General features: G+C 46.8%; 1 protein-coding gene across 5 annotated transcripts; it reads right to left on the bottom strand.

Moving 5' to 3' along the window:
* Positions 1 to 323: 323 nt before the first annotated feature.
* On the bottom strand, positions 324 to 20,146 carry LOC123084671 (classical arabinogalactan protein 9). Of its 5 annotated transcripts, none has more exons than XM_044506153.1 (10): positions 19,827 to 20,146; positions 18,252 to 18,499; positions 7,789 to 7,866; positions 7,610 to 7,709; positions 4,501 to 4,554; positions 4,378 to 4,410; positions 4,240 to 4,305; positions 802 to 860; positions 673 to 715; positions 324 to 573 (listed from the first exon to the last, which is right to left on the bottom strand). In XM_044506153.1, exons 2-9 carry the CDS (start codon positions 18,449 to 18,451, stop codon positions 700 to 702), a joined length of 606 nt encoding a protein of 201 aa, XP_044362088.1. In that variant the 5' UTR covers positions 18,452 to 18,499; positions 19,827 to 20,146; the 3' UTR covers positions 324 to 573; positions 673 to 699. The 5 variants fall into 5 exon arrangements, with proteins under 5 accessions (XP_044362088.1, XP_044362089.1, XP_044362090.1 ...); XM_044506154.1 differs by having other exon boundaries at positions 324 to 591; XM_044506155.1 differs by adding an exon at positions 4,725 to 4,917 and having other exon boundaries at positions 673 to 860.
* Between the last annotated feature and the right edge of the window lie 4,441 nt (positions 20,147 to 24,587).

Genomic DNA, 24,587 nt, shown 5'->3' on the forward strand with positions numbered 1-24,587 from the left:
TTCATTTGCTTTTGTTCCTACTGGGCAGCAAATCACACATATATGATCTAAATATTTCAGTACCAAGATTTCCACACGCCGTGTTGGAAAAATTAAATCTAGGTTAACTATGTTCAACAGCCAATTCCAATCATCATTCCAGTCAGACATTAAATCCGTAAGAGGGAACCCATGGAGAAACGAGTTTACTGAAATATGGGAGCTCATGAAAAGCTGACTGACCAAATGATCAATTAGTCCTAGCAATAACTTAATCCTCCAAATATAGCCACAGGTTTTCTCGAAAACAAAAAAAAGAAGTATAGCCACAAGTCATATGCTGGTTCAGGACAACAACTTTTGCTAGCAATTTACGATTACTAAACAAATTACGTAGCCCTGTACATTTGCTAGCAGAAAACTTGTACAAAATTGTTCCTACGGACCCTTAACATTTGCACTCAAGAAAAGAAAAGAAAAAAAAGTCTACAAGCTGAACCGAAGAATGTGAAACTCTACAAGCTGATCTCAACTGGAGTAGTGGAGCTCAATCGCACGCTGTCTGGCTGCCATGACGTGCAGCGTCCACAAGGTCTGCAGCACAGCACCTTACTGGGTGTAAATAAGAAAAATCTGTGCAGCACGTGACATTTGGAGGGATGCAAATATCAATGCAAATTAACTGAGACTCACAACACAAGTTTTGTCTTGCTCCCTTTTCTACTTGCTACCTCGCCTGCATCACAGTTTGGAGCAACATCGGTCAAATTGTTGGCACAAACACAACTGTAAACAATAATGTGAGCTTTAATTTGCAGATACCTCACAGCTGGCCTGTTCACCGACGGGGGCGAAGGCCGCACGCCATCACCTTTTCCTTTCTATGCAGATTGAAAGAAAACAATTTTATCAGTTAACATATTTGATATGTCTAACAGAAAGACATGTGGCAATCTTTCTTCACTATTAAAAGAGATTTGGTGTTTATACGTCGCTATTTTTCATTTCATCCGGCCTCCCCCATCCCACCTCCGTTTTCTGGAATTGTTCGGTTCCCTCCCACGTCTCTTATATTTGTCCCAGCACGCAAAAGCAAAAACAAAAACATCACCAGAAAAAAAAGGGAGGGGGGGGGGGGGGGGGGGGGAACCGACCTCTCTTGACATTCTCCACACGCTTTAGCCGTCCGTTATGCATTGGAGCTTCTGGAGGTCTGCACTGAATATGCCCAAACCATCTCAGACAATGTTGGACAAGCTTCTCTTCAATTGGTGCTACCCCAACTCTATCTCGTATATCATCATTCCGGACTCAACCCTTCCTCGTGTGGCCACACATCCATCTCAACATACGCATCTCTGCCACACCTAACTGTTGAACATGTCGCCTTTTAGTCGGCCAACACTCAGCGCCATATAACATTGCAGGTCGAACAGCCGTCCTATAGAACTTGCCTTTTAGCTTTTGTGGCACTCTCTTGTCACAGAGAATGCCAGAAGCTTGGCGCCACTTCATCCATCCGGCTTTGATTCGATGGTTCACATCTTCATCAATACCCCCATCCTCCTGCAGCACTAACCCCAAATATCGAAAGGTGTCCTTCTGAGGTACCACCTGCCCATCAAGGCTAACTTCCTCCTCACACCTAGTAGTATTGAAACCGCACATCATGTACTTGGTTTTAGTTCTACTAAGCCTAAACCCTTTCGATTCCAAGGTTTGTCTCCATAACTCTAACTTTCTATTTACCCCGTTCGACTATCGTCAACTAGCACATCATCATCCGCAAAGAGCATACACCATTGGATATCTCCTTGTATATCCCTTGTGACCTCATCCATCACCAAGGCAAAAAAATAAGGGCTCAAAGCTGACCCCTGATGCAGTCCTATCTTAATCGGGAAGTCATCAGTGTCGACATCACTTCTTCGAACACTTGTCACAACATTATCGTACATGTCCTTGATGAGGGTAATGTACTTTGCTAGGACTTTGTGTTTCTCCAAGGCCCACCACATGACATTCCGTGGTATCTTATCATAGGCCTTCTCAAGTCAATGAACACCATATGCAAGTCCTTCTTTTGCTTCCTGTATCTCTACATAAGTTGTCGTACCAAGAAAATGGCTTCCATGGTCGACCTCCCAGGCATGAAACCAAACCGATTTTTGGTCACGCTTGTCATTCTTCTTAAGTGGTGCTCAATGACTCTCTCCCATAGCTTCATTGTATGGCTCGTCAGCTTAATTCCACGGCAATTAGTACAACTCTGAACCCCCCCCCCCCCCCCTGTTCTTGAAGATTGGTACTAATGTACTCCGTCGACATTCTTCTGTCATCTTATTTGCCCGAAAAATGAGGTTGAAAAGCTTGGTTAGCCATACTATCGCTTTGTCCCGAGGCCTTTCCACACCTCAATGGGGATACAATCAGGGCCCATCGCCTGACCTCCTTTCATCCTTTTTAAAGCCTCCTTGACCTCAGACTCCTGGATTCGCTGCACAAAACGCATGCTGGTCTCATCAAAGGAGTCGTCCAGTTCAATGGTAGAACTCTTATTCACCCCATTGAACAGCTTGTCGAAGTACTCCCGCCATCTATACTTAATCTCCTCGTCCTTCACCAAGAGTTGGTCTACTCCGTCCTTGATGCATTTAACTTGGCCAATATCCCTCGTCTTCCTCTCTCGGATCTTGGTCATCTTATAGATGTCCCTTTCGCCCTCCTTCACACCTAACCATTGGTAGAGGTCCTCATATGACCGACCCTTGCTTCACTGACAGCTCGCTTTGCGGCCTTCTTCGCCACCTTGTACTTCTCTATGGTATAGGCGTTTGAAGCAATCTTTCTTCTCTTTAATCGCCTTATGGACATCATCATTCCACCACCAGGTATCCTTATCTTCGCTTCTCCTTTCCCTGGACACTCCAAACTCCTCCGAGGCCACCTTACGAATGCAAGTCGCCATCTTCATCCACACATTGTCCCCATCCCCTCCTTCCTCCCAAGGGCCCTCCTTAATGACCCTCTCCTTGAACGCCTGAGCTACCTCCCCCTTGAGCTTCCACCACTTCGTTTTAGCGACTTTGGCATGCTTATCCCGCTGGACACGAACCCGAAAGCGGAAGTCAGCAACCACCAGCTTATGCTGAGGTACAACACTCTCTCCAAGTATCACCTTACAGTCTAAGCATGCACGCATATCTTCTCTTCTCGAGAGGATGAAATCAATCTGGCTAGAGTGTTGGCAACTACTAAAAGTCACCAGATGTCATTCTCTCTTTCTAAAGAGGGTGTTAGCTACAATCATGGCATAGGCTAGAGCAAAGCTTAAGACATCTTCTCCTTCTTGATTCCTGATGCCATAGCCAAAGCCCCATGCGCCCCTTCAGAACCTGTGTTAGATGTACCCACGTAGCCATTGAGGTCTCCGCCAATGAAGAGCTTCTCGCCAATCGATACACTCCTAACCATATCTTCCAGGCCTTCCTAGAACTCCCTCTTGGTGTTCTCATTTTTTTGACAGAAAGATTGTAAGGGAACCCCCTACAGTATAATTGGTGCAACAAACCCAAATTGCAAGTACGCGCTGATAACATTAAGAACTAAGCCCCCAACTACCAGCTTGACCAGGATAATCCGGTCCCCACGTCTCTTGACGTCTACCACTCCATACTTGAGGCTCTTGTTGATCAAGATGCCTACGCCATTTCTGTTTGTAGCCGTCCCCGTGTACCACAGCTTGTAGCCCGTATCCTCCACCTCCTTCGCCTTCTGTCCCCTCCATTTGGTTTCTTGGATGCAAAGGATATCAACACCTTTCCTCACCGCTGCATCAACTAGCTCCCGAAGCTTCCTTGTCAAAGACCCTACGTTCCAGCTACCTAAGCGAATCCTCCTAGGCTCAGCTAGCTTCCTTACCTTTCGCACTCGTCGAGTCAAATGCGAAGACCCTTGCTCATTTTCCACTACATCCGAGCGCCGATGTAGCATGCCACAAAGGATGTGACGACCCGATCATCGCTCACTTGCCACCGTATCCAGATCAAGATACGGCACGCCGCTAGGAGGGTGACAACCCGATCCTTGCCCATTTGCCACCACACCCGGGTTCCGATGTGGCGCGTCGCTGGGAGGGATACGCCCCAACGAAAATCACTTGATGTGACTAGAATTCAGAATTACTTGATTAACTCACGACAAATAAAGACACGTAAAATTCAGAATTAGCGTCACTTGCTTAAAGATTTAAGACGTTACCTTAAACAAAGACTTCGAATCGCTTGATGCTTCCGGCCCAGTTGAAACATACATAGACACCGGGTCCTACAACAAAGATGTGACTAAAACATATAAATAGATTCAATGTTAACAAAAAGATAAATATTGAGAACATACCATTGAACTTCCGCTAAAGCTGAATACTGGCTCCTACATTTTCAATGCCGAAAAAAGCACGTCTCAATATTTATAACAAGTCGGCATGAAATAAAGTTGGCAGATTTCGTCTGGTGAACACACCTGTGGAGGTGCTGGAAGATCCTGAAGCCAAGACGGGTCACTGAAGTTGGGCACCTATATTCCGAAAATCGACAAAAACCGCATGTCAAACCAATATTTATAAAGTTAATAGTTGGCATCGATTTGTTTAGTATGTTCACCTGTAGAGGTGTGCCATTCACAGCTGGTGGCGTGCCATTCACAGCTGGTGGCGTGTCATTCACAGCTGGTGGCATGACGATCACCTGTAGAGGTGTGCCATTCACAGCTGGTGGCGTGCCATTCACCGCTGGAGGCGTGGCGATCACCTCTGAAGCCGTGTCATTCACCGGTGGGGGCGTGGAGACCACTTCTGGTGAAGAGCAGTTCATCCTTCCCTTTTTTTTCTTTGTATTCTGCACTTAGTCTTATAGCCTCTGCCTTGTAGGGGGCTTTGTCCTAAATTTTAGCATAAAATACGGCAATAAATTAGTTACTTGGAAAATGACCTGCATATAGTGTTCATTGACTTGGAGAAGGCCTGTGATAAGATGTCGTGGAATGTCATGTGGTGGGCCTAGGGGAAACACAAAGTCCCAACAAAGTACATTACCCTCATCAAGGACATGTATGATAATGCTGTGACAAGTGTTCGAACGAGTGATGGAGACACAAACGGCTTTCCAATTAAAATTGGACTGCACCAAGGGTCGGCTTTGAGCCCTTATCTTTTTTCTTTGGTGATGGATGAGGTCACAAGGGATACACAAGGAGATAGCCCATGGTGTATGCTCTTTGCGGATGATGTGGTGCTAGTCCACGATAGTCTGACAGGGGTTAATAGGAAGTTGGAGCTTCAGAGACAGACTTTATAATCAAAAGGTTTTAGGCTTAGCAAAACTAAGATTGAGTATATGAGGTGCGGTTTCAGTAGTACTAGGCACGAGGAAGTTAGCATTGATGGACAAGTGATACCTCACACGGACACCTTTTGGTATTTGGGGTCGATGCTGCAGAAGGATGGTGATATTGATGAAGTCATGAAGATGTGACCCATCGAATCAAAGTTGGATGGATGAAATGGCACCAAGCTTCTAGCATTCTCTGTGATAAGAAAGTTCCACAAAAGCTAAAAGGCGGGTTTTATAGGATGGTGATTCAACCTACGATGTTGTATGGCACTGAGCGTTGGCCAAGAAAGGACCGGGCCCGGAATGATGATATACGTGAGAGTTGGGGTGTCACCGATTGAAGAGAAGCTTGTCCAACATTGTCTGGGATGGTTTGGGCATGTTCAACGCAGGCCCCGCCAGCGCATAGCTGATGGTTAAGGCTTTGATAATGTAAAGAGAGGTCGAGATAGACCAAACTTGACATGGGAGGAGTCTGTAAAGAGACCTGAAGGACTGGAATATCACCAAAGATTTTGCCACAGACAGGGGTGCATAGAAGTTAGCTATCCACATGACAGAACCATGACTTAGTTTCCATATCTTTTGGGTTTCAACTCTAGCCTACCACAACTTGTTTGGGACTGAAAGACTTTGTTGTTATAATTCAAGTTATATTAGGTTTATCCAAAAAGCTAGCCCACCGGTGGAGAATGTGAAGTGTGGTGCGGAGATCCGATGTCTACCATAGAGGAACGACAACAACCTGTGTCGTTGGTGGCGAACCTAAAATGGAGTATGTGGACTCTCATTGAGGATCGGGGCAGAGGCGTCGTGGGCGGCAGGGGAGGAACCCAATGATTATAGTGAATCCCAACGAGGCATCAGGATCCACAATGGCAAGGAAGTTTCTACGGGTAAGGAGAACGCTAGGGCTGGTGAAGTAAGAAAGGCTACAAACAAGAGCCCATGGAGGATTCAATCATGCTTCCGGTGATAAGGAAATTTGTGGGAGGTGTGTATGAGAAGACTCGGTCCTTTGGAAAGAGATGGGCCACAAATGTATCTCTCCAAAGATTCTGGGGAGATAGATGAGCATCGTTTAGGAAAGGGAACTTTCAATTCATGCCAAGATGGCATGCCGGCCCCCACATAGAGTTGTCATGTTTTATTGTCAAACCAACAATCGACTTTTAAACACTCATTCTCTTTGCTTAGTATTACCAAACACAATCTGAGAGGAAGTTGTTTAAAGAAAAATCTTTTTCACAATAAAGCAAGGCCCCTGGCTTTTTCTCTAAAAAAAATGTAAGAAATTTTGCCTTGGAGAATTTCCGTATACTTATATGTCCTGTCCTCTAATTTAGTGGAGCTCAGTTGGATGTGCATTATTGAAAGAAAAGAAATCGCCAGCGACACATTTTGCTTCCATTACTTGTAAGTTCTCCAAACCGTAGTTTGTACATTTGCACAAATATAAACTATATTGTAGTTGGCATTTGCGCATGTGCGGCTCCGAATTTTGTATTGTGGCGACGCGCATACGAGTGTGTGCAAAAGAGATGCCATTTGCTGCGATGAATTATGATTATTCTAGGATGGCTAGGAGGCCAGGAGGAACATTCCTTTGGGTGCATGCATGCTTCCTCGAATGTACATCCGCTGTGACAGAATATTACTACTCCCTCTGTTCACTTTTATAAGACCTTAAAGACATTTCAGACAATGTGCAAAACAACCTATTTTGAGTTGTCTGAAATGACTTACAAAAGTGAACGGAGGGAGTATAGTGCATGGTTAAAAAGAGGATCAGCCTAGACAGATGGATCTGTGTCCAAGATAGAAGAATGAGTCACAAAGTTATAAACATATACAGTACTTATGTACTACTCCCTCCGTTCCCAAATATTTGTCTTTCTAGAGATTTCAACGAGTGACTACATTCGGAGCAAAATGAGTGAATCTACACTCTAAAATAAGTCTACATACATCCGTATGTTGTGTCCATTTGAAATGCCTAGAAAGACAAATATTTGGGAACGGCGGGAGTAAGATATAATGACCATACGTAACGACGACACTGCAGGTTCAAGTTGATTTGAGAGACAAGCTACATGATAAGTCTGATCATGCGCACTTATAATTATGATATTTTACCTTATTACCTTAATAAATAAACACTATTTATTTTCTTTTTAAAAGTAAAATTATTTATTTGTATGTCTACCAATAAACAACTTTCGGTTCCAGAAATAACTTACAGCATCACTCATCTTTTTCCACATCCACTTAGCCTGTTTACTTGCATCTCGAGCGTTTAACTTTCTTCCGTTTGCCTTCTCCTTCTCCCTATAGTAATCACTATGGACAACACAACAGATCAAATAACGGTAACCACATCACTGTCAAGAAAATAAAATTTAAAACAATAATGACTTACATATAGAGAAAAAACTCATGCTTTGGCTTTTTCACCCTGTTATGATCCTTGCCTTCCTTGCTCACAGCACAGTGGCTCCTATGCAGCAACCAAAAATTTAATGGATAGACAACAACTACAAAATCAAATTAAGCAAAAAGAAGAGAAAAAAATGAAAAATTTAAAGGGGAGCTACAAAGGCGCAAAATATATTTGTTGAGCATTGGATACACAACAGGTTTAAACATATTACTGATACAACTTATATCTATTGCATAGCCCAAGGGGCAAATATATTAAAGACTTCGGTACAAGGAAGAAATATGGACTAATGCAAACTCCTAGACCAATACTAATACTGCTCACCACGTACATCATCATTCCGGACTGGTCCTTTCTTGCGTGGCCACATAGCCATCTCAACATGCCCATCTCTGCTACAACTAGTTGTTGGACATGTTGTCTTTTAGTTTGCCAACATTCAACGCCACACAACAACGCAGGTCGAATCACCGTCCTATAGAACTTGCCTTTAAGCTTATGTAGCAGTATCTTCTCCCAAAGAACGCCCGAAGCTTGGCGCCACCGCACACATCCAGTTTTGAAGTGTAATAAGAAGGCTTCAAAAACATGTTGAGTCAAGCCAAAGGGGGGTAACGACAAGATGGCGCACCAAAGGAAGACATCGCATCAGTAGAAGATGCACGATAAGTATCAAGAGGAGATGGGTTGTCAAAAGAAGATGGCACATCAAGAGAATGAAGCATTGCACAAAAAATCGTTCCCTAGAAACCAGCGGCAAAAGAATGGGTGTAGATCAACAACAATGCAAACGAAGGCTACGAAAATCCTACGGACACAAGGACTAGAAAAGAATGTTGACATATAAAAGTTTGGTGGACTTGCAAGGCATAAAACATGAAAGGGCAATGGATTTGGTGGATGCAGTGGATAATATAGAAAACTAGAAGCTAGGACACAAATACAAGATGATGCAGGAGCCATCGTGATTGTAGGGGAGGTTGTGGAGAAAGTCGTGCAGGTGAGATGTCGATGAGGAGCAGCAACGAGTAGCGACTAGGGGCCAAACACGCAACTTTGATGCAAGGTGCATGTGTGAAATGGAGTGGGTGGAGCCGTCATGTCGATCTTGGCGGCAACTTGGCCATCGGCCACGAGCTGACTAGTCATGCGGTGATGAGTGGCCTGGAACCAACAGACGGGGGGAGGCCATGATAGGCGAGCAACCTCTGCACACTGGCAAACACGCGCCCTGGGTGGTGTGTGATTCCTATGGTGGCTAGAACCAAAGAAGACGAGTATATGATACCTAGGTACCGCCAGCCATACAAGGGTTGTCCATGTCATCCCCGAGTGGGCTGAGTCAACCACTCGCTCCCCGGCACCAGCCAAACGTTGCATCTACTTTAGAGGCAAGGCAAAAAAAATGTCGTGTTGGTGCTCGGCATGGTCTGGTTCAAGTGGTGGCACGAGCCCACCTTTAGTCTGACCAAAGCCATGTAACCCTAGCCCGACAAGGTACATATGGCGAGCTAGGGGCCTCTCAGGGGGATTGAACATATTCTAGAGCCATCTAGATCTAGGGTTTCCACCAAGCCCTTTGTTCTTGCTAGGACGTTGCCGCAGCACCAACTTGTAACCCAAGAAACCCTCTCCCATGATCTTCCCGATCGCCGGTGAGCAGCCTAGCAATACAACCAGCACAGGAAGGAGTTGGGTATTACCTCTCCAGGGAGGGCCCAAACTTAGGTAGATCGTGTGTCTCTTCTGCTACCATCTCAACCCGCCGCTCGCATCCCTCTTCAAAAAAATCAGTTGATGCTCGACGGCACTGCCAAACTCAGAACACCGAAGTTGGAGCGTCGTGTACGGGTTGTTCGCATGGTCTAGCTGATTGGATTGGGATGGCTTCCTCAACCTTCAAGACTAGTCGCTTCGCACCAAACCGAGGTCTCTTCTCTGGCTCCTTGCGCTTCATCGCCAACACGGCTAGGAAGCTAGTCCTTGTCGTCTCCTTCCCAAAGGGACAGATCTTTCGCTTCGGGTACCTCGATGTAATGCCCCGGACACACCTGTCGGTTACCGGCTATTACTCCTGGCAGAATCTAGACTGGCCCCACAGATCAACCCTAGTCTTTCCTGCGCACTTTCTCCTCACTCGTGCGCACCTGGGACCAACTTCCAGTCACCCATCCTGAAATTGCTCCAAGCTCAGCACACTTAACTTTGGAGTTCTGTCCGAATGGGCTCCCAGAAAAGAAGGAATTCCTTATTGATGAGTAGTCTATCATCCCTATTAAGCCAGGCTCTCACATACATCCCCACTCAAAGGAACCGACATCCTCGTCGGCTCACATGAATGTTCCCTCTTAGCACTCGTCTATGCGTCCAGTTCGGCAGATGTGTCATAGCCACAAATGCCATGCACAACATGACCATGCATCCATGTAACCGCGAGGGTCGGCTCTAATACCAACTTGTAATGCCCCGAACACACCCGTCGGTTAGTGGTCGTTACTACTGGCAGAATCTAGACTGGCCCCACAGATCAACACTAGTCTTTCCTGCACACTTTGTCCTCACTCGTGCGCACCTGGGACTAACTTCTCAAACAGTCACCCATCTTGAATTGCTTCAAGCTCAACACGCTTACCTTTCGAGTTCTTTCCAAATGGGCTCCTGGAAAAGAAGGAATTCTTTGTTGATATGAGTAGTCTATCATCCCTATTAAGCTAGGCTCTCACACTCGACTTCATCGCCGACGACCCCGGTGAGTTGCATCCCTGCTAAGGGGCACCCAGCCGCGTGTCAAGATCGGTGCTTGCCTCTCCACCAGTGGTTGGCACCCAGAGGCAAGCCCCACTCAGTGGCAGGCTACGTGGCACCGCGGCTAGAGATGAGGGGAGATCCGACGATGGCGTCGTGCTCGTGCTTCTTTAACTTGTACACCAACTTGTGCCCAATAGCTCGATGCCCTGCGGGCAGCGTGGTGAGTGTCCAGGTAGTGTTGTCGTCAATCGACGACAGTTCGTCCAGCATCGCGCGATGCTAGCACTACTCGCGCTCTGCTTCAGTGAACGTGATCAACTCCTCGCCGGCCATCAGATGCAACACAAATGTGATCGGCTCCACGCCGGCCATCAGATGCAACACAAGTCCCGCCGTCATCACCGACATTCTCTGCCAATTGTGGCGGCTCGGTGAAAAGGTTATCTACCCGTCGGTATCGGTGTGGGGTGCCGCCGCTGTCATCAGCGTCGAATAGGTCCGATCGCACTGTAGGGGGTGTTGCAAACTAAACTGGCACGACCTCGCTTGAGGTGTCTGGGGTTGCAGAGCGAGGGTTTGTTGCACCTGTTGTGCTTGGAGCCACTAGGCTTGGGGCCACAGTGGTCAGGGTTGCTATACCCGGTGTCACTGAGCTCGGGGTCGCCATTGTGCTCGGGGATGCTGCCTAAGCACCAACACTTGTGCACAACGTGTACTCCATGGTGAAGGAGCTACTCGCTGGCGCCTCTCCTAGCGCCTCCCAACTCCAACGTGCCTCCTCGTCGAAGACAACATCGCGGGAGATATGCACACGCTTCGAGACGATGTCATACATTTTGTACGCCTTGGAGCCCGCCTCGTAGCCGAAGAACACCACTGGGGTGCTTCTATCGTCGAGTTTCTTTAGCTGTGGGCGAGTCAAAGATGCGGAGGAAGCGCATGTTGAGCTTCCTCCCATATCACGCCTCGTATGGCGTCATGCCGTCGACACTCCGCGTGATGGAACGGTTGAGGACGAAGACTATTGCGAGCACCGCCTCCCCCCAAAACGTGCTCGACACCAGCTTGGCCTTGAGCATGGTGTGTGCCATCCCAAGAACCATCTGGTTCCTCCACTCGACGACGTCATTCTGCTACGGCGAGTAAGGGGCGATGAGGTGACATTGTACCCCTTGTTCGGCGCAATGCCAATAGAAGGTGGCCGAAGTGAACTCGCCACCCTGATCAATGCGGAGTACGCGCAACTTGTGGTTGCACTCCCGCTCCACCTCATCCTTTGAGGCGAGGAGCACCGCCCACATGAAACGGCTACGATCGTCGACGACTAGTAGCATGTACAGGCGTTGCCGGTATGATCGAGCCACATATGTCACCATGGACCAACTCCAAGGGCTTCTCCACCCTGAACTTCGCCTTTTGTGGGAACGTCAGGCGCCGCTACTTCCCAGCAAGGGAAGCCTCGCGGAGCTCGTTTGCGTGCTCTATGTACGATAGGCCGTGAACCAAACCGCCACACGCCATCCTTCACAGCCCGCCGAAATGCAGGTGCCCAAGCCGAGCATGCCAGCGTCAGGCGTCGAAGACATGCCCTACAGCAAGGCACATTGGTCACATAGGACAAAACAAAAATTTATACAAGCGATTTGGTGCTCAGATTACCTTGATGAGCAACCGTCTGTGCTGATCGCGCACAGTGAGCACCCCACGCCAGATGACGATGTCGTACTAGTTCTCGTTGAGCTGGCCGATGTTGATGACGCTATTCTTGAGTGTCAGGATCACTGTTCAAAAAAGCGCTATTAGGCGCTTGCCTAGGCGTGCTTAAGCGTTGGGCGTTTGCCTAGCACCTCGCTTTGGCCCAAGGCGCTCAAAAAAGCAGCCGGCGAGGTCCTCCGGCTAGGAATCACGTTTCTTAGGCGAGAAATCAATCTCCCCGGCGGGGATTCGACCTCCCCTGCGAGGATTCATCCTCACCGACGAAGGATTCAGCTACTCTGACGACAAATTGACTGATTTCGGCGAGGGATCAGGCTTCTCCGGCGAGGGATCGAGCTTCTCCAGCAAGGGATAGAGAAAGAGAGAGAGAGAGAGAGAAGCAGCCTCGTGCAGCAAGGGAGAGAGGACGAGGGGAAGAGGCGGCGTGAGGACGAAACCTAAATTTCCTGTCGATTGCACCATAAGAGAGCTTTAGTAGGAGGATATGAAGATGGGCCTGTGGTTTAATGGGCTAGGCCAGCCCATCTAGCTTATTTCTTCATGCTACAGTCGTAACGCCTAATCGCGCCTAAGCTAGAAAAGCGCAAGTAGGTGGCCAAACGCATAATTAACGCCTAGCACTTTTTTGAACTTTGGTCGGGATGAAGACATCCATGAACGCGTTGTGGTCTCCCCCGTCGACGATAAAGACGACGGTCCCAAGGCCATAGAAATCCACAACCAAGCCATCAGCGAACCACACCTTCCCAGCGATCGAGTGGTCCAGCTCCGCAAACACGTCGACCGAACCAGTCATGTGGTTTGTGGCGCCATTGTCAAGGAACCAACCATCGTTGCGCTTGTCACCTACAAGCGTGGGTGTGGTCACGGCTCTCTCCTCCTTGAGGAAGACGTAGCCGCACGCACACGCCATTGTCGGGGAGCTATCTCCTGCCAACGCGATGGACCCCGGACACTTGGTTGTCGAGGTATGGCCGGCCTGAATCATCGTGCGCTCCTCCACGGACTCGATGGTCGCCAACATCATGGTCGGGGCATGGTCCACCAGATGTGCCATGGGCCCGAGCATTGTTGGGGTGTGACTTCCCATGCGTGCCTTCATCGCCTTCCAGTCAATAGGCCCTGAGAACAATGTTGTCGGGGAATTGCCTACCACTGTAGGCATGGATTCTACTGACGGGCTCTGTGCTCCTGCACGGACACGACGGTTGCCGGGGCGTGAGTTCCCCACGCTCGTGCCTTCATCGCTTCCCAGTCAATAGGCCCCGAGAACAATGTTGTCGAAGAATTGCTTACCATTGTAGGGATGAATTCTGCTGACAGGCTCCATGCCTCCTGCACGGACACGACGGTTGCCGGTACCGTGGTCGCGGGTGGCGCTGGGCCTTCTTGCACGGTTTCAGCGCAAGCCATCAAGACTACCGGCGCACCGTCCATGTCAGCTTGGACAAGGTTTGCCGAAACCACAGCTGCCTCGTCAACAATCCTTGTGAGACATGCCTGGAACCAATGACCCGACTTGCCGCAATAGTGGCACTTTTCATTGTCATTGTCGGCGCCTCATCCGGCCCCGTCCTGCTATTGGGGCTGGCCTGGCTTCCGCCCAAGGTTGTCGCCTCCGCTTTGGGTGCGACCACCGCCTCAGCCGGTGCCGCCTCCGTTGCTCGTGGCGCTGCCACCACGTCCTTGAAGCTTCCTCACCTCCCACTCCTTCGAGAGTAAGAGTCGTCCGCCACTGAAGCTCCTGCGGCCATCCTCGAGGTGGTCCTCGACCACCCGTAGCCGTCCCGTGAGCTCCTCGATGGCGAGCTCACTCAGGTCAAGCAAGGTCTCGATGGAGATTGCTACCTGAGCGAAGCAAGGTGGAACGACACGGAGATATTTTCCCACCATTCTCGTGTCGTCCATGACGTCGCTAAGCGCGTGGAGCTGCGACGCAAAGCTGGAGATCCGCATGGCGAAGTCGTGAACGAGCTCGCCCGCCTTGAAGGTGACGTTCTCGAAGTCCACCCGCAGCTTCTACGCATTCGCCTCACGCACGCGGTTGTTGCCGAGACGCTGGGTCCGAATGGCTTCCCACACCTCCTTGGCGTTTGCCTTCGCCGCAAGCATGTCATGCATCTCCGGCAGCGTGGCGCGCATGAGCGCTGCCACGGCTTTCGTGACCTCATTTCTTTCGACCATGCTGTCCTCCATGGAAACCCAAAGGCGCACGGCATGGAGATTGCACTCCATGATCAACGCCCACTTGCTATAGTTCGAGCGCGTGAGCATCGGGAAGGTGATGGGCATGCTACCTTTGCATGCGATCTCGCGCACGATCTCCCTAACCACGACCTCACCGCTACGGTCGCGCCTAGACTGGTTGTGTGCTCACTGCTCACGTGGACGCAGCGACTCGGAGTTGTATTGTGATGACTGCGACAGGTGTTGCGCTGCTGCTCTCCTTCTACACCGGCCATCGCTACTAAAACCTAGGGCTCTGATGCCAATTGTTAGCCCCAATGTGTAGACTAGTTAACTCTACCGAGGATCAACCAAAACGGACGAAAGAACAAACAAGAGATGAACTACTGCTTATATAGTGTACGCACGCACTCTTACATAGGAGAGTACTACTAGTACTTCACAAGCTAGCTACACTACTTGATGGATCGTTGTTGAATGGCTTGGCGCTAGATTGCTTCTACGCTTGATGGATTGGCTACAACCGGGGTGCAACTCCTTTTATAGCTAAAACTGAACCGACTAACTATACTAGCTTATCTAAGCGTTGATGTCACAGGTGTTGTTTACATAACTGCTGCCCTATACATTTACTATAGGATTTACTACGTTTTCTTTTACTACTACCTTGGCTAGCAAGGTATGCGCCGCTGCTGCTGCTGCCGGCCTGCCTTTCTTTAAGACAAGTTTGACTCAACAGGAAGTGCTATGTCTACTGGACGCCTACTCGGGCTAGCACCAGTTCAAGATGTCCTTCATCACCCCCTTCAAATGCCTTCTGCTACACCTTCCTACCCTTTGGTTTGAAAAACCATGCGACATGTACCAACAATGCATCCAGCGTTGTTTCCACAAGCTGAATGGAAGAAACATGCAAGCTTACGTGGACGGCGCGGTAATCAAGACCTAAAAGGAGGACCTAATAATGGACCTAGTAGGGACATTCGATAACCTCAAGCAGTTTAGCATGAAGCTCAACCACAAGGCTCAAGTCCTCCCTCCTACAGTCAATCTCGAGTACCGAATACTCCATTTTGATGGATCACTAACAGCCAAGGGCACGGGTGCTAGTGTCTTACTCGCCTCCCTCAGAGGGGAAGATCTCAAGTACGTCCTGCAACCTGACTTCCCCGCGTCGAACAATGCGGCCAAGTACAATGCACTCCTACACGGGATATTCACCATCGTATCGCTCGGTATTCGTCGGCTCATCGCCCATGGGGGCTCGAATCTCGTCGACGTGCTCCGCTGATACAATGAGGCAACAAACAAGCTAGCCAGACTACGGCCCGCTCGTGACTCGGTCCTGCCAAGCGTTTTCTTACAGGAGTTGCACTCACTGTTAGTCAAGGAAAAGGCTGCTCCCGAGTCCCAATCTGGTCCAAGTGAGTTGCCTCCTCCCCCAACGAAGATGCATGGGCACAAGGAGAAGAGGTCCTCCTAATCAACCCTAGATGGACCAAGCCCTTCATGGACTACATGTTGATGGGTACCCTCCTTGAGGCCCAGCGCATCGCCATATGTGCCAAGGCCTACACCATCATCAATGGGGAGGCGGTGGAACGACAAAGGAGCCTCGCGGACATGATCATGTTCAGTTTCAAGTTCTCGTCGAAGACTACTCCATGGGGTAAGAGGAAGTCTAAAGAAGGCAGGGTGTTGTGCCACACCTTAGGGAACTATCGAGTCACCCGATGGAAGGTCGCTTGAAGGTCCGACAAAGCCGCCAGAGACGAACTGCCAAAGGAGCCGGTAGGAGTACAAATACTTGGGAGCTACTAGAAGCGAGTCAAACTATTTCCACAATAACGGTGTCGTCAACATGATATTTGAGGCATTGAACTCGTATAATACCAACCGAGTACAAGGAGTCCGAGTCGGTGTTCAGCGCTAGGACCACCCCTACAAGGTAGTCCATCCTGATTCCTAGACGATATCACACAAGAGACTGGAATGGGACTAAGAAGCAAGAGACTGGAATTCAAAAACCACATGACCAAGCGGCTAACGAGGCTATGGTTTGAACTTTTTTTGGCTGAGGATGGTCTCACCATGGGCGCTTCGCCACCTGATAACTTTTCTTGGCTGCAAATGCAGAGGGCATTGTATCCTCCAATTTATCGTGCAAAGAAGTTTCACACAGTTTTACAGAATTTGAGTTGCTCTAAGGGCGGGCCTTTAGGGCAGTTTGGATGCAGGTACTCCTGTCATGCAAATCAGGAAGTGGGGTGGCAAGAAACTAGGGCACTGTCTTGTTAGGGCCTTCGGGGCAGTCTGGATGCAGGTACTCCAGTCATGCACATCAGGAAGTGGGGTGGCAAGGAACTAGGGTGAGAAGGAGAGCAAAGCAGATCAAGTAACATAGCTAGATGGGAAAAGACGAGATATATAGCTAGCTAGATTGATAGCAATCGATCTGACTGATTCACGAAGCTAGGTAGGACACTGGATGGGTTGATTCTTTGTGGCAGCACCAGGCACGCAACGCAACCAGCACTCGGCAACTTCAAGGCGCAACTGTAAATCATCGAGCAATCTACAAGCATGCACGAGTGAGTGCGCTTGCGGCTCTAGCAACGGCCTCCAGCTGAAGCAGAGGGGCAAAGCATCAGAATAGCACAGCGGTGCGGGATTACCTTCGAGCTCCGGCTAGGCAGCAGAGTTGAGAGCACAAGTCGTAGGGCTCGATGGTGGAGGGAAGCCGGCGACCTTGCAGGCAAGCATGCAGATGAGGAGCCAACCGACCCAGGAGGTGACGAGGAATAAAAGCAACCACATCACCCACCGGCGATGGCTCCAAGCTCGGTGTAGAAGGCCTATCAACCTTGAACACCCAAAAACATGGTGGCCTACTTCACCCGAGGCACACACAAAGACGGAGAGGAGCACGGCTCAGAGAACTCAACGGTCGGTGTGTAAACCACCGACACTGTAAGCCTCGCAACAACCTAGGATCCACAACGATAAAGGTGTTGACCTCGAATGGTGGAGCGAAATAGCAAGGCAGTGCAACTCTACGAGGCGGCGAACTAGAGGCAGTGGTGTGAGCTTGGCGGGGACGCGTGAAAGGCCACCAGAGACGTCGTGATGAGGGACACCACAACCACGACAAGGCGAAAGAGTAGGCAGCCGACAACCATGGTGTCTACGACGAGGAGGCGGTTGTGCAGGATTGGATTGGCTGGTGTTGTTGTCTTTATGCAGGTTGTCCAAAGTAGATTGGTGCGCTGGCATTTTGTATGGAATAATGGTTCCCTTTTAGGTAAATTCTACGTAGGATTTAGCAATTTCCACTTAAAGGGGAAGCTCGGGAAGCTACCTCCGAGTGGCTTATAGCGGCGGCTAGAAAGTTAAGGTGGACCAAAAAAATTACTTCTTTTTTTCTTGCGCTTAATTTCGCAGCTAAGCCACACCATAGACAAAAGATTCCTAAATAGGTTGGTCCAATCATGCGAGCCAAATCAATTCACCGGTGTCCTAGCCTGTCAGACCTCTCTTATTACCAATTTTTTGTTTGGTGCATTCTTGTGCCCCAAACCTACAATTACAAGGCTAAACATGCTTACATAAAAAGCTACACAAGGCACGTATGCATCCTGCACATCTATGTTCAGCATGCAAGTGTACTGTTAAGAGCAAAGTAACTTGATTGTATGTTCCTATACAATAACTAGCAAAATGGTTATACAAATCCTACTAAGCTAAACCTGACCAAACACTACATGAAGGTAGGATTGGCGGAAAACGAATACCTGAGGCGTAAATTGTAGCGCGGGTGGTCCGCCTCGCCATCGACCTCCTGGCCCGAGGAAGACTGAGGCCTGAGACAGCGGCGGCGCGAGCAGTCCACCTCGCTGGTGTCCTCAGCACCGTGCTCCTGATCCGCGCGAGTTTGAGCCTTCAGGCGCCCGCTGCGGCGTGGATGATCCACCTTGCCGTCTTCCCCGGCCATGGGCGGCAGGTTGCGGTGACACGGTAGACGGGGCGGGGGTGCTATCACCTGCAATACATTGCATTTTATTTTAGTATGTAATTGCTACTTGTCTGTTGCCTGACCAAGGAAAATGAAGCATGAAAATTTGTGTGCATAAACACAGTAGTTGCCCACCTGCTGACTATTTTTTTTATGTTGAATTCAGTCAATGACACATGTAAGATGTAGTTTCCAAAATCCCAAGGACTAGATGAATTGGTTGTCAATGGCAGAGTGGTGGTACAATACTACCTATCACACATCATTAAAAGTCTCTCCATTTGAAGCATTGTATGCTTATCAGCCCCCTCAGATTAGAGAACTATCATTGCCCAGAACAGTACTGCCAGAAGCTAGAGCCACTTGTAGAGCAAAGAGAGAAGATGAGGGAGCAACTAAGAGGTAACCTTCCCCAAGCTCAAGATAGAATGAAATACTTTGCAGATCTCAAGAGGACAGAAAGACAATTGGAAGTTGGAGACAATGACTATCTCAAAGTACAACCTTACAGGCAGAATGCCTTTGGACTAAGAGGCTCTTTGAAACTCAGGTCGAAATACTGTGGTCCCTACAAGGTATTGGCCAAAGTGGGAACAGTTGCCTGCAGATTACAATTACCAGACACAGCTCTCATACATTCTGTTTTCCACATTAGTCACTTGAAGAAACATCTGGGCTCTCAGGCTATCCCTCTTCCTAATGTACCTATGGTGACTGAGGATGGCAAACTCAAAACCTCACCATTTGCGGTTCTGGATAAAAGAATTATCCAGAGGAAACACACACCTGTGGCACAATGGTTGGTTCACTGGGAAAACATGGCACCTACTGACGCAACGTGGGAAGATCTCTCTTTTTCTTCCAGGCCAATTTCCCGGAATTCACTGCACCACCACAGTGGCCAACTCATGTTCCTAGAGCTACTCGTGCACAAGCAGCACCTTAAGAGGGGGGAAATTGTCAGGCCCAAGTTAACTGAAGATATCTGAAGACCAAACCCTGAAGGTGCAGCTAACTGACCAAGACTGAAGAAAACTGACGCTTCGTCAGTTATCGGCAGAGCGGGTAGATGCAAATGGAAGGACAGGATGTGATACTTAGTCATTGAGCGAGTTTAACAATGCAATTCAAAATTACCAACTGTGTCTCACTCGCTGTCACTGCTGTAACTCTCGGGCATATATAAGCCAGACTCTGGGAATGGAAAAGCAAGACGAAAATTATCAAATTATCTCTAGAGCAGAGCAGCTAGGGTTCGTCCCTCTTCTTCCCCCGATCCTCATCTCGATCCGTTCCCAAATCAGTGACGAGATCCCAAATTATCACTTGGTTCGACAGATCGGGGCCTGCTCACCTCACAAGCGGCAGCGTGGGCGGGGGAGCTGCGAGGAGACGGTCCGCTCTACTCCGGTGCGGAATTCCGCCGCGCCTCGTCTCCTCCCCGCCGTTCGCGATTAGGGAGGCGGCCGGCGTCGTACAGGGGCAAGGCGGCGATGTGAAGGAGAAGCGGCGGCGGCGGCTTTCGGTGGATGGGAGCCGGGAGGAGGTGGAGAGCGGCGCGGGGCGGGAGGAGGGAGGCGGCGGCGGCAGCGGCGGCGGGTCGGGGCTAGGGAGACAGTCAGCGGGCTGGGAAGGAGTCTCTTTTTTTTCTTTTCTTTTTTTTTTTGAGACAAGGCTGGGAAGGAGTCGATCGATGTGGTTTTGCTTTTTTCTGAGTGAAACAAAAATGCCCACTAGCGAAAACAAAAGAAAATGCCCAGATTTTGCATTTTTCCTGTGACAAAAAAAGCACAATTTTTTGCTTTTTTAAGTAAAAAATGCCATCAACTTTCAAACGCAGTTTGCCATGGGTAAAAAGGAGTATATTTTAGCAGTAACCCAAAAAAGAAAAAAGTCGTGGCAATTTCCATCATACAAACAAAATAATTTGCCATGGCAGATTCATAGCAAAACATGTCATGGTATTCTTAACTAAATTTACATATATTGTATGCGAAATTTGCCGTGTGTGAATAGACACAAAAAGTTGAAATAAAAAAACGCCATGGGCAAATTCATATTAAAATTTTCCATGGTATTTTAAATAAAATTACCGTGTTTAGTATGAAGAATTTTCCATGTATGTGAAGTAACACCAATTATGAACAAAATTGCCATGGCAAATAATGCATGTTAAAATTTGCCTTGGTGTTTTAATTATAAGTGCCATGCTTTGTATAAGAAGAAAAATGCCATGAAGTAAAAAAAGAAATTTACATAGACTATGTTTGCCGTGATGCACAGACTATAATTGCCATGGTCACATTCAAAAGAAATTTGCCATGTTGTAGAAAAGGAAGAAATTTCCCATGGTGCATATACTAAAATTTCCATGATCCTTAAACTACGCTTGCCATCAAAGTAAAGTAATTTTTCCATGTTACAAAGAAAAAGTAAATTGCAATGATCCATAAACTACATTTGCCATGCTCAAATAACTTAATTTGTCATGGTCCAATAAAAAATGCCATGGTAGTAGACAAGAAAAACATGAGGAGTAAAAAGCAAAGTTGCCATGGACCATGAAAAGTAAATTTATCATTATTAATAAAAGTAAGTTTACCATGTATATAAAATTAAAATTTGCATATATTTGACATGGAAAAATGATAAAAATTTAGATGGACCATAAAAGTTAAGTTGCCAAAAAATAAGAAATAATTTGATGTGAACTATTGAAGAATAATTTACATATATGTAAAAGTAATTTTTTCATGGCAATATAGGTAATTTTGCCATGACAGTACATGTAAATTTCCCATGGCAAATAAAAACTGAAAATTGCCATGGCGAAGAAGTTAAATATCTTCCATGATGATATAGCTAATTTTGCCATGGAAATAAATGTAAATTAGCCATGGTGCAAATAAATAGTAGAACTTGTTATGGCAATAATAGTTAAATATCGACATGGCGATTTAGGTAAATTTTCATGGCAATAAATGTAAAGTTTCCATGGCAAATAAATAATAAAACTTGCCATCGCAATAGCCATGGTGATTTAGGTAAATTTTCCATGTTAATGAAGTTAAATTTGCCATGGCAAAATAAAAGGTTAATTTTGTCATGCAAATAAAGTAAAGTTAATTTTGTCATGCAAATAAAGTAAAGTTAATTTTATCATTGCAATGAAAATAAGGTAAACTTGCCATGGCAAAGAAAAAGGTAAATTTTCCATGGCAATAAATGTAAACTTGCGATGCAAATAAGAAGGTAAATTTTGCCATGGCAATAAAAATAAAATTAGCCATGGCAATCAATTTTTTTCCATGGCAATAAAATGTAAATTTACCATTCTCCAAAGTAAATTTTCCATGTTCTCAAAAGGTAATTATGTTTTGAAAGATAAAAAATTCATGCATTTATCGTGTGACTATTCAGGAAAAAATGTTCCAGATTTTGCCATGATGTATGAGACACACTTGTTCGAAAAAGTTGCCATATTACCAATCCACACAAGTTTTCTGACATTATATGCTCAATGAACTAGAACTTGTAGGGGCATATTTTAAAAAATGGATAAAGTTCTTGTGGCAGATGCATGTTAAGATTTGCCATTGTATTTTTATTGTAGTTCATTGAGATTTGTATAGATTTGTCATGACGCAAACACGGTGATTACCATTGCTCTACAAATCATGGTAGATAGCAAAAAATGGCAACACTTTATGTTCGGGAAATGCCGTGGCAAAAAATACCATGTGCGAAACAGAATGAACAGTACAGAAAATAAACTGGGCAAAAAAACGACCACAATTACACCATGGCAGATGTATACAAATTTTGCCATCCTTTGTGTGAGAGCTTTGTCATGTATGTAATGTAAAACACATCATTACAAAAGTTACCATGACAGATGTATGTGAAAATTGCCATATGTTCTATAAGAAATTTGCCATGTGTGTAAAAAAAGGTAAGTTGTGACCACAATTAGCATGGTAGATGTAGTTTGAAAATGTGGCATGGCGAGTTTTAATTTGAATGGCTCTGTGAGACCCATCGGTCGACCTACGAGATGCCGGCGAGGAAAAAAATTCTTTCACAGCTCCTCGGCTGGCTCTGAGGGACCCGTCGGTCGACCTGCAAGATGTCGGCAAGGAAAAAATTAAACAGTTGAAGCTGAATTATGACTTTATGTATCTATGTACTTGGCCATTTTTATGTTCATGTCCGTAATTTTCAGACTTCGTCAACCAACCGTCGGCTTCTACCTCCTCGGCCAGAGGACGAAGAGTGTTCCCAACATTAGCCTGGTCACAGGTGACGTTTGCATGGAACGAGGCAATACGGCCACAAGGTCAAAATGTAAGTCTTACATAGAGTTATGTTATATTGCTTTTTAACGCAAGCCACATCTTCGGCGAAAAATGGTTCCTCTAGCGGTTCCTTTTCCCAGGGTGTTATGTTAATCACGACGAACTAGCTGATATCCCGACATATTTGTCCGAAGACCTCTACTTGGGAGTATCATCAGTTTAATAGTCTCGGAAGCAGTCCTGCATGAAGCTCAGATACGAGTGACTAGCTCCATAAAGGCCCCTTTTAGCTCCTCGTTGGGTTCGACACTCTTACTTATCAAAAAAGGCTACCAACAATCCCATGTACTTGTAGGTTATCATCAACCATATCGATCCTTTCAGTAACAATGGACTTTAAAATTGTATAAAATTAGATCTTAACATTACAATCCACATGAATTTAGTCAACTATGTTAAGTGTAATATAAAACTATACTAGTAAAGACAACATATTCTAGGGCATCTAGGTGGACATGCACCAAGGCAAGGAGATTGTCAACACACAGTAAAGAATCACCAACGCCCGAGATTCGGTCCTAGCTCCAAGAAGACTTTGCGGTCTTCCTCGAGGATAGAAGTGAATTTCTGGTGGCCCCAGCATATGACTTCATAATCATACACACAATGTCATATGCCGGTAACAAGGCACAACAAGCACAACTAAAAAAGATAGAAGAGTTTAGTTGAGATAACATTATGGAAAACATGTCGATACATAGATATCACCAAGCAGAGGTCAACATTGAAGCTGTGATTTATTTGAAAAAAAAACAATTTGGGCATGTGATCCTATGTAGCTTGTATGTCACACTTGATTTTCTCTTTTGTTCCTCATTTGAGTAACACAATATATTTCTTCTTCAAAACTCAGGAAAAAGCAGAAATAATATGGAATTTGATAAGTCCATCCCTAATTTTCATTCTTTAGAAAAATTGTATGGTATAGCTTCAATGACACATCAACCCTTCTTTCCCAACCATCGGGTCGACCTGAGTTTGCGCAACCATGGAGGTCGTCTATGGACTTGAAGAAGAAGAAGACGTGTCTGAGAAGGAAGTGTCCCAGACGTAGACAACTAGTAAAAAAATATTTTGGGAAGGGAGTGATGTCATTTTCATTTGTTCCACAAATCATCGATCACTATATATAAGTCAACACATCTGCATGTCACACTAGAAGTCATGATAAGTCCACGGGGTCGTGCATGGACTTGAAGAAGAAGATGCCAGATAATGATAGGGGCGGAAAAGAAAGACAATGCTACTATGGCACCATATATGATGAGGAGGCGACAACAATGAAGGAGAATTGAGCCGTCATCGTTGTCGTTGTTATCGGAGGAGATTCGACAACCCACCCATTTTCTAGCTAGCCTTAACCCTTATCCTTGCACCGACATATACAGGTTGCTGATTCTTTCTACATTTACCGCGATGATTACATGCACGTCGCTATGGGGATGGAGGCCTTCACCATTAAAGGTGACAAAGATCAAGATGATGGGTGAAGGGAGACCTCGATGGACCTGCCTTCCCTCATTTTGTGTCTGCATATCGCCATGCACTATATGGGGTATCTGGTCTACTTCATCGACAAGATCAACACAACTAAGGATGCTCCTTGCGGGCGCCACTCCATTTCAGCCTTCAAGGGGAGATTTGGTTTCACTCCCTTGATCAACAACATGGACTACCCTCAAGCCCAAGATGAAGATGTTAGTGTGTACTCGATCCCTCCCATTTTGTTGGCATATTGCTTGCTATTTGTCTAACTCTGT

Source organism: Triticum aestivum, chromosome 4A (genome assembly GCF_018294505.1).
Source record: "Triticum aestivum cultivar Chinese Spring chromosome 4A, IWGSC CS RefSeq v2.1, whole genome shotgun sequence".
In the NCBI taxonomy this organism is placed as follows: Eukaryota; Viridiplantae; Streptophyta; class Magnoliopsida; order Poales; family Poaceae; genus Triticum; species Triticum aestivum.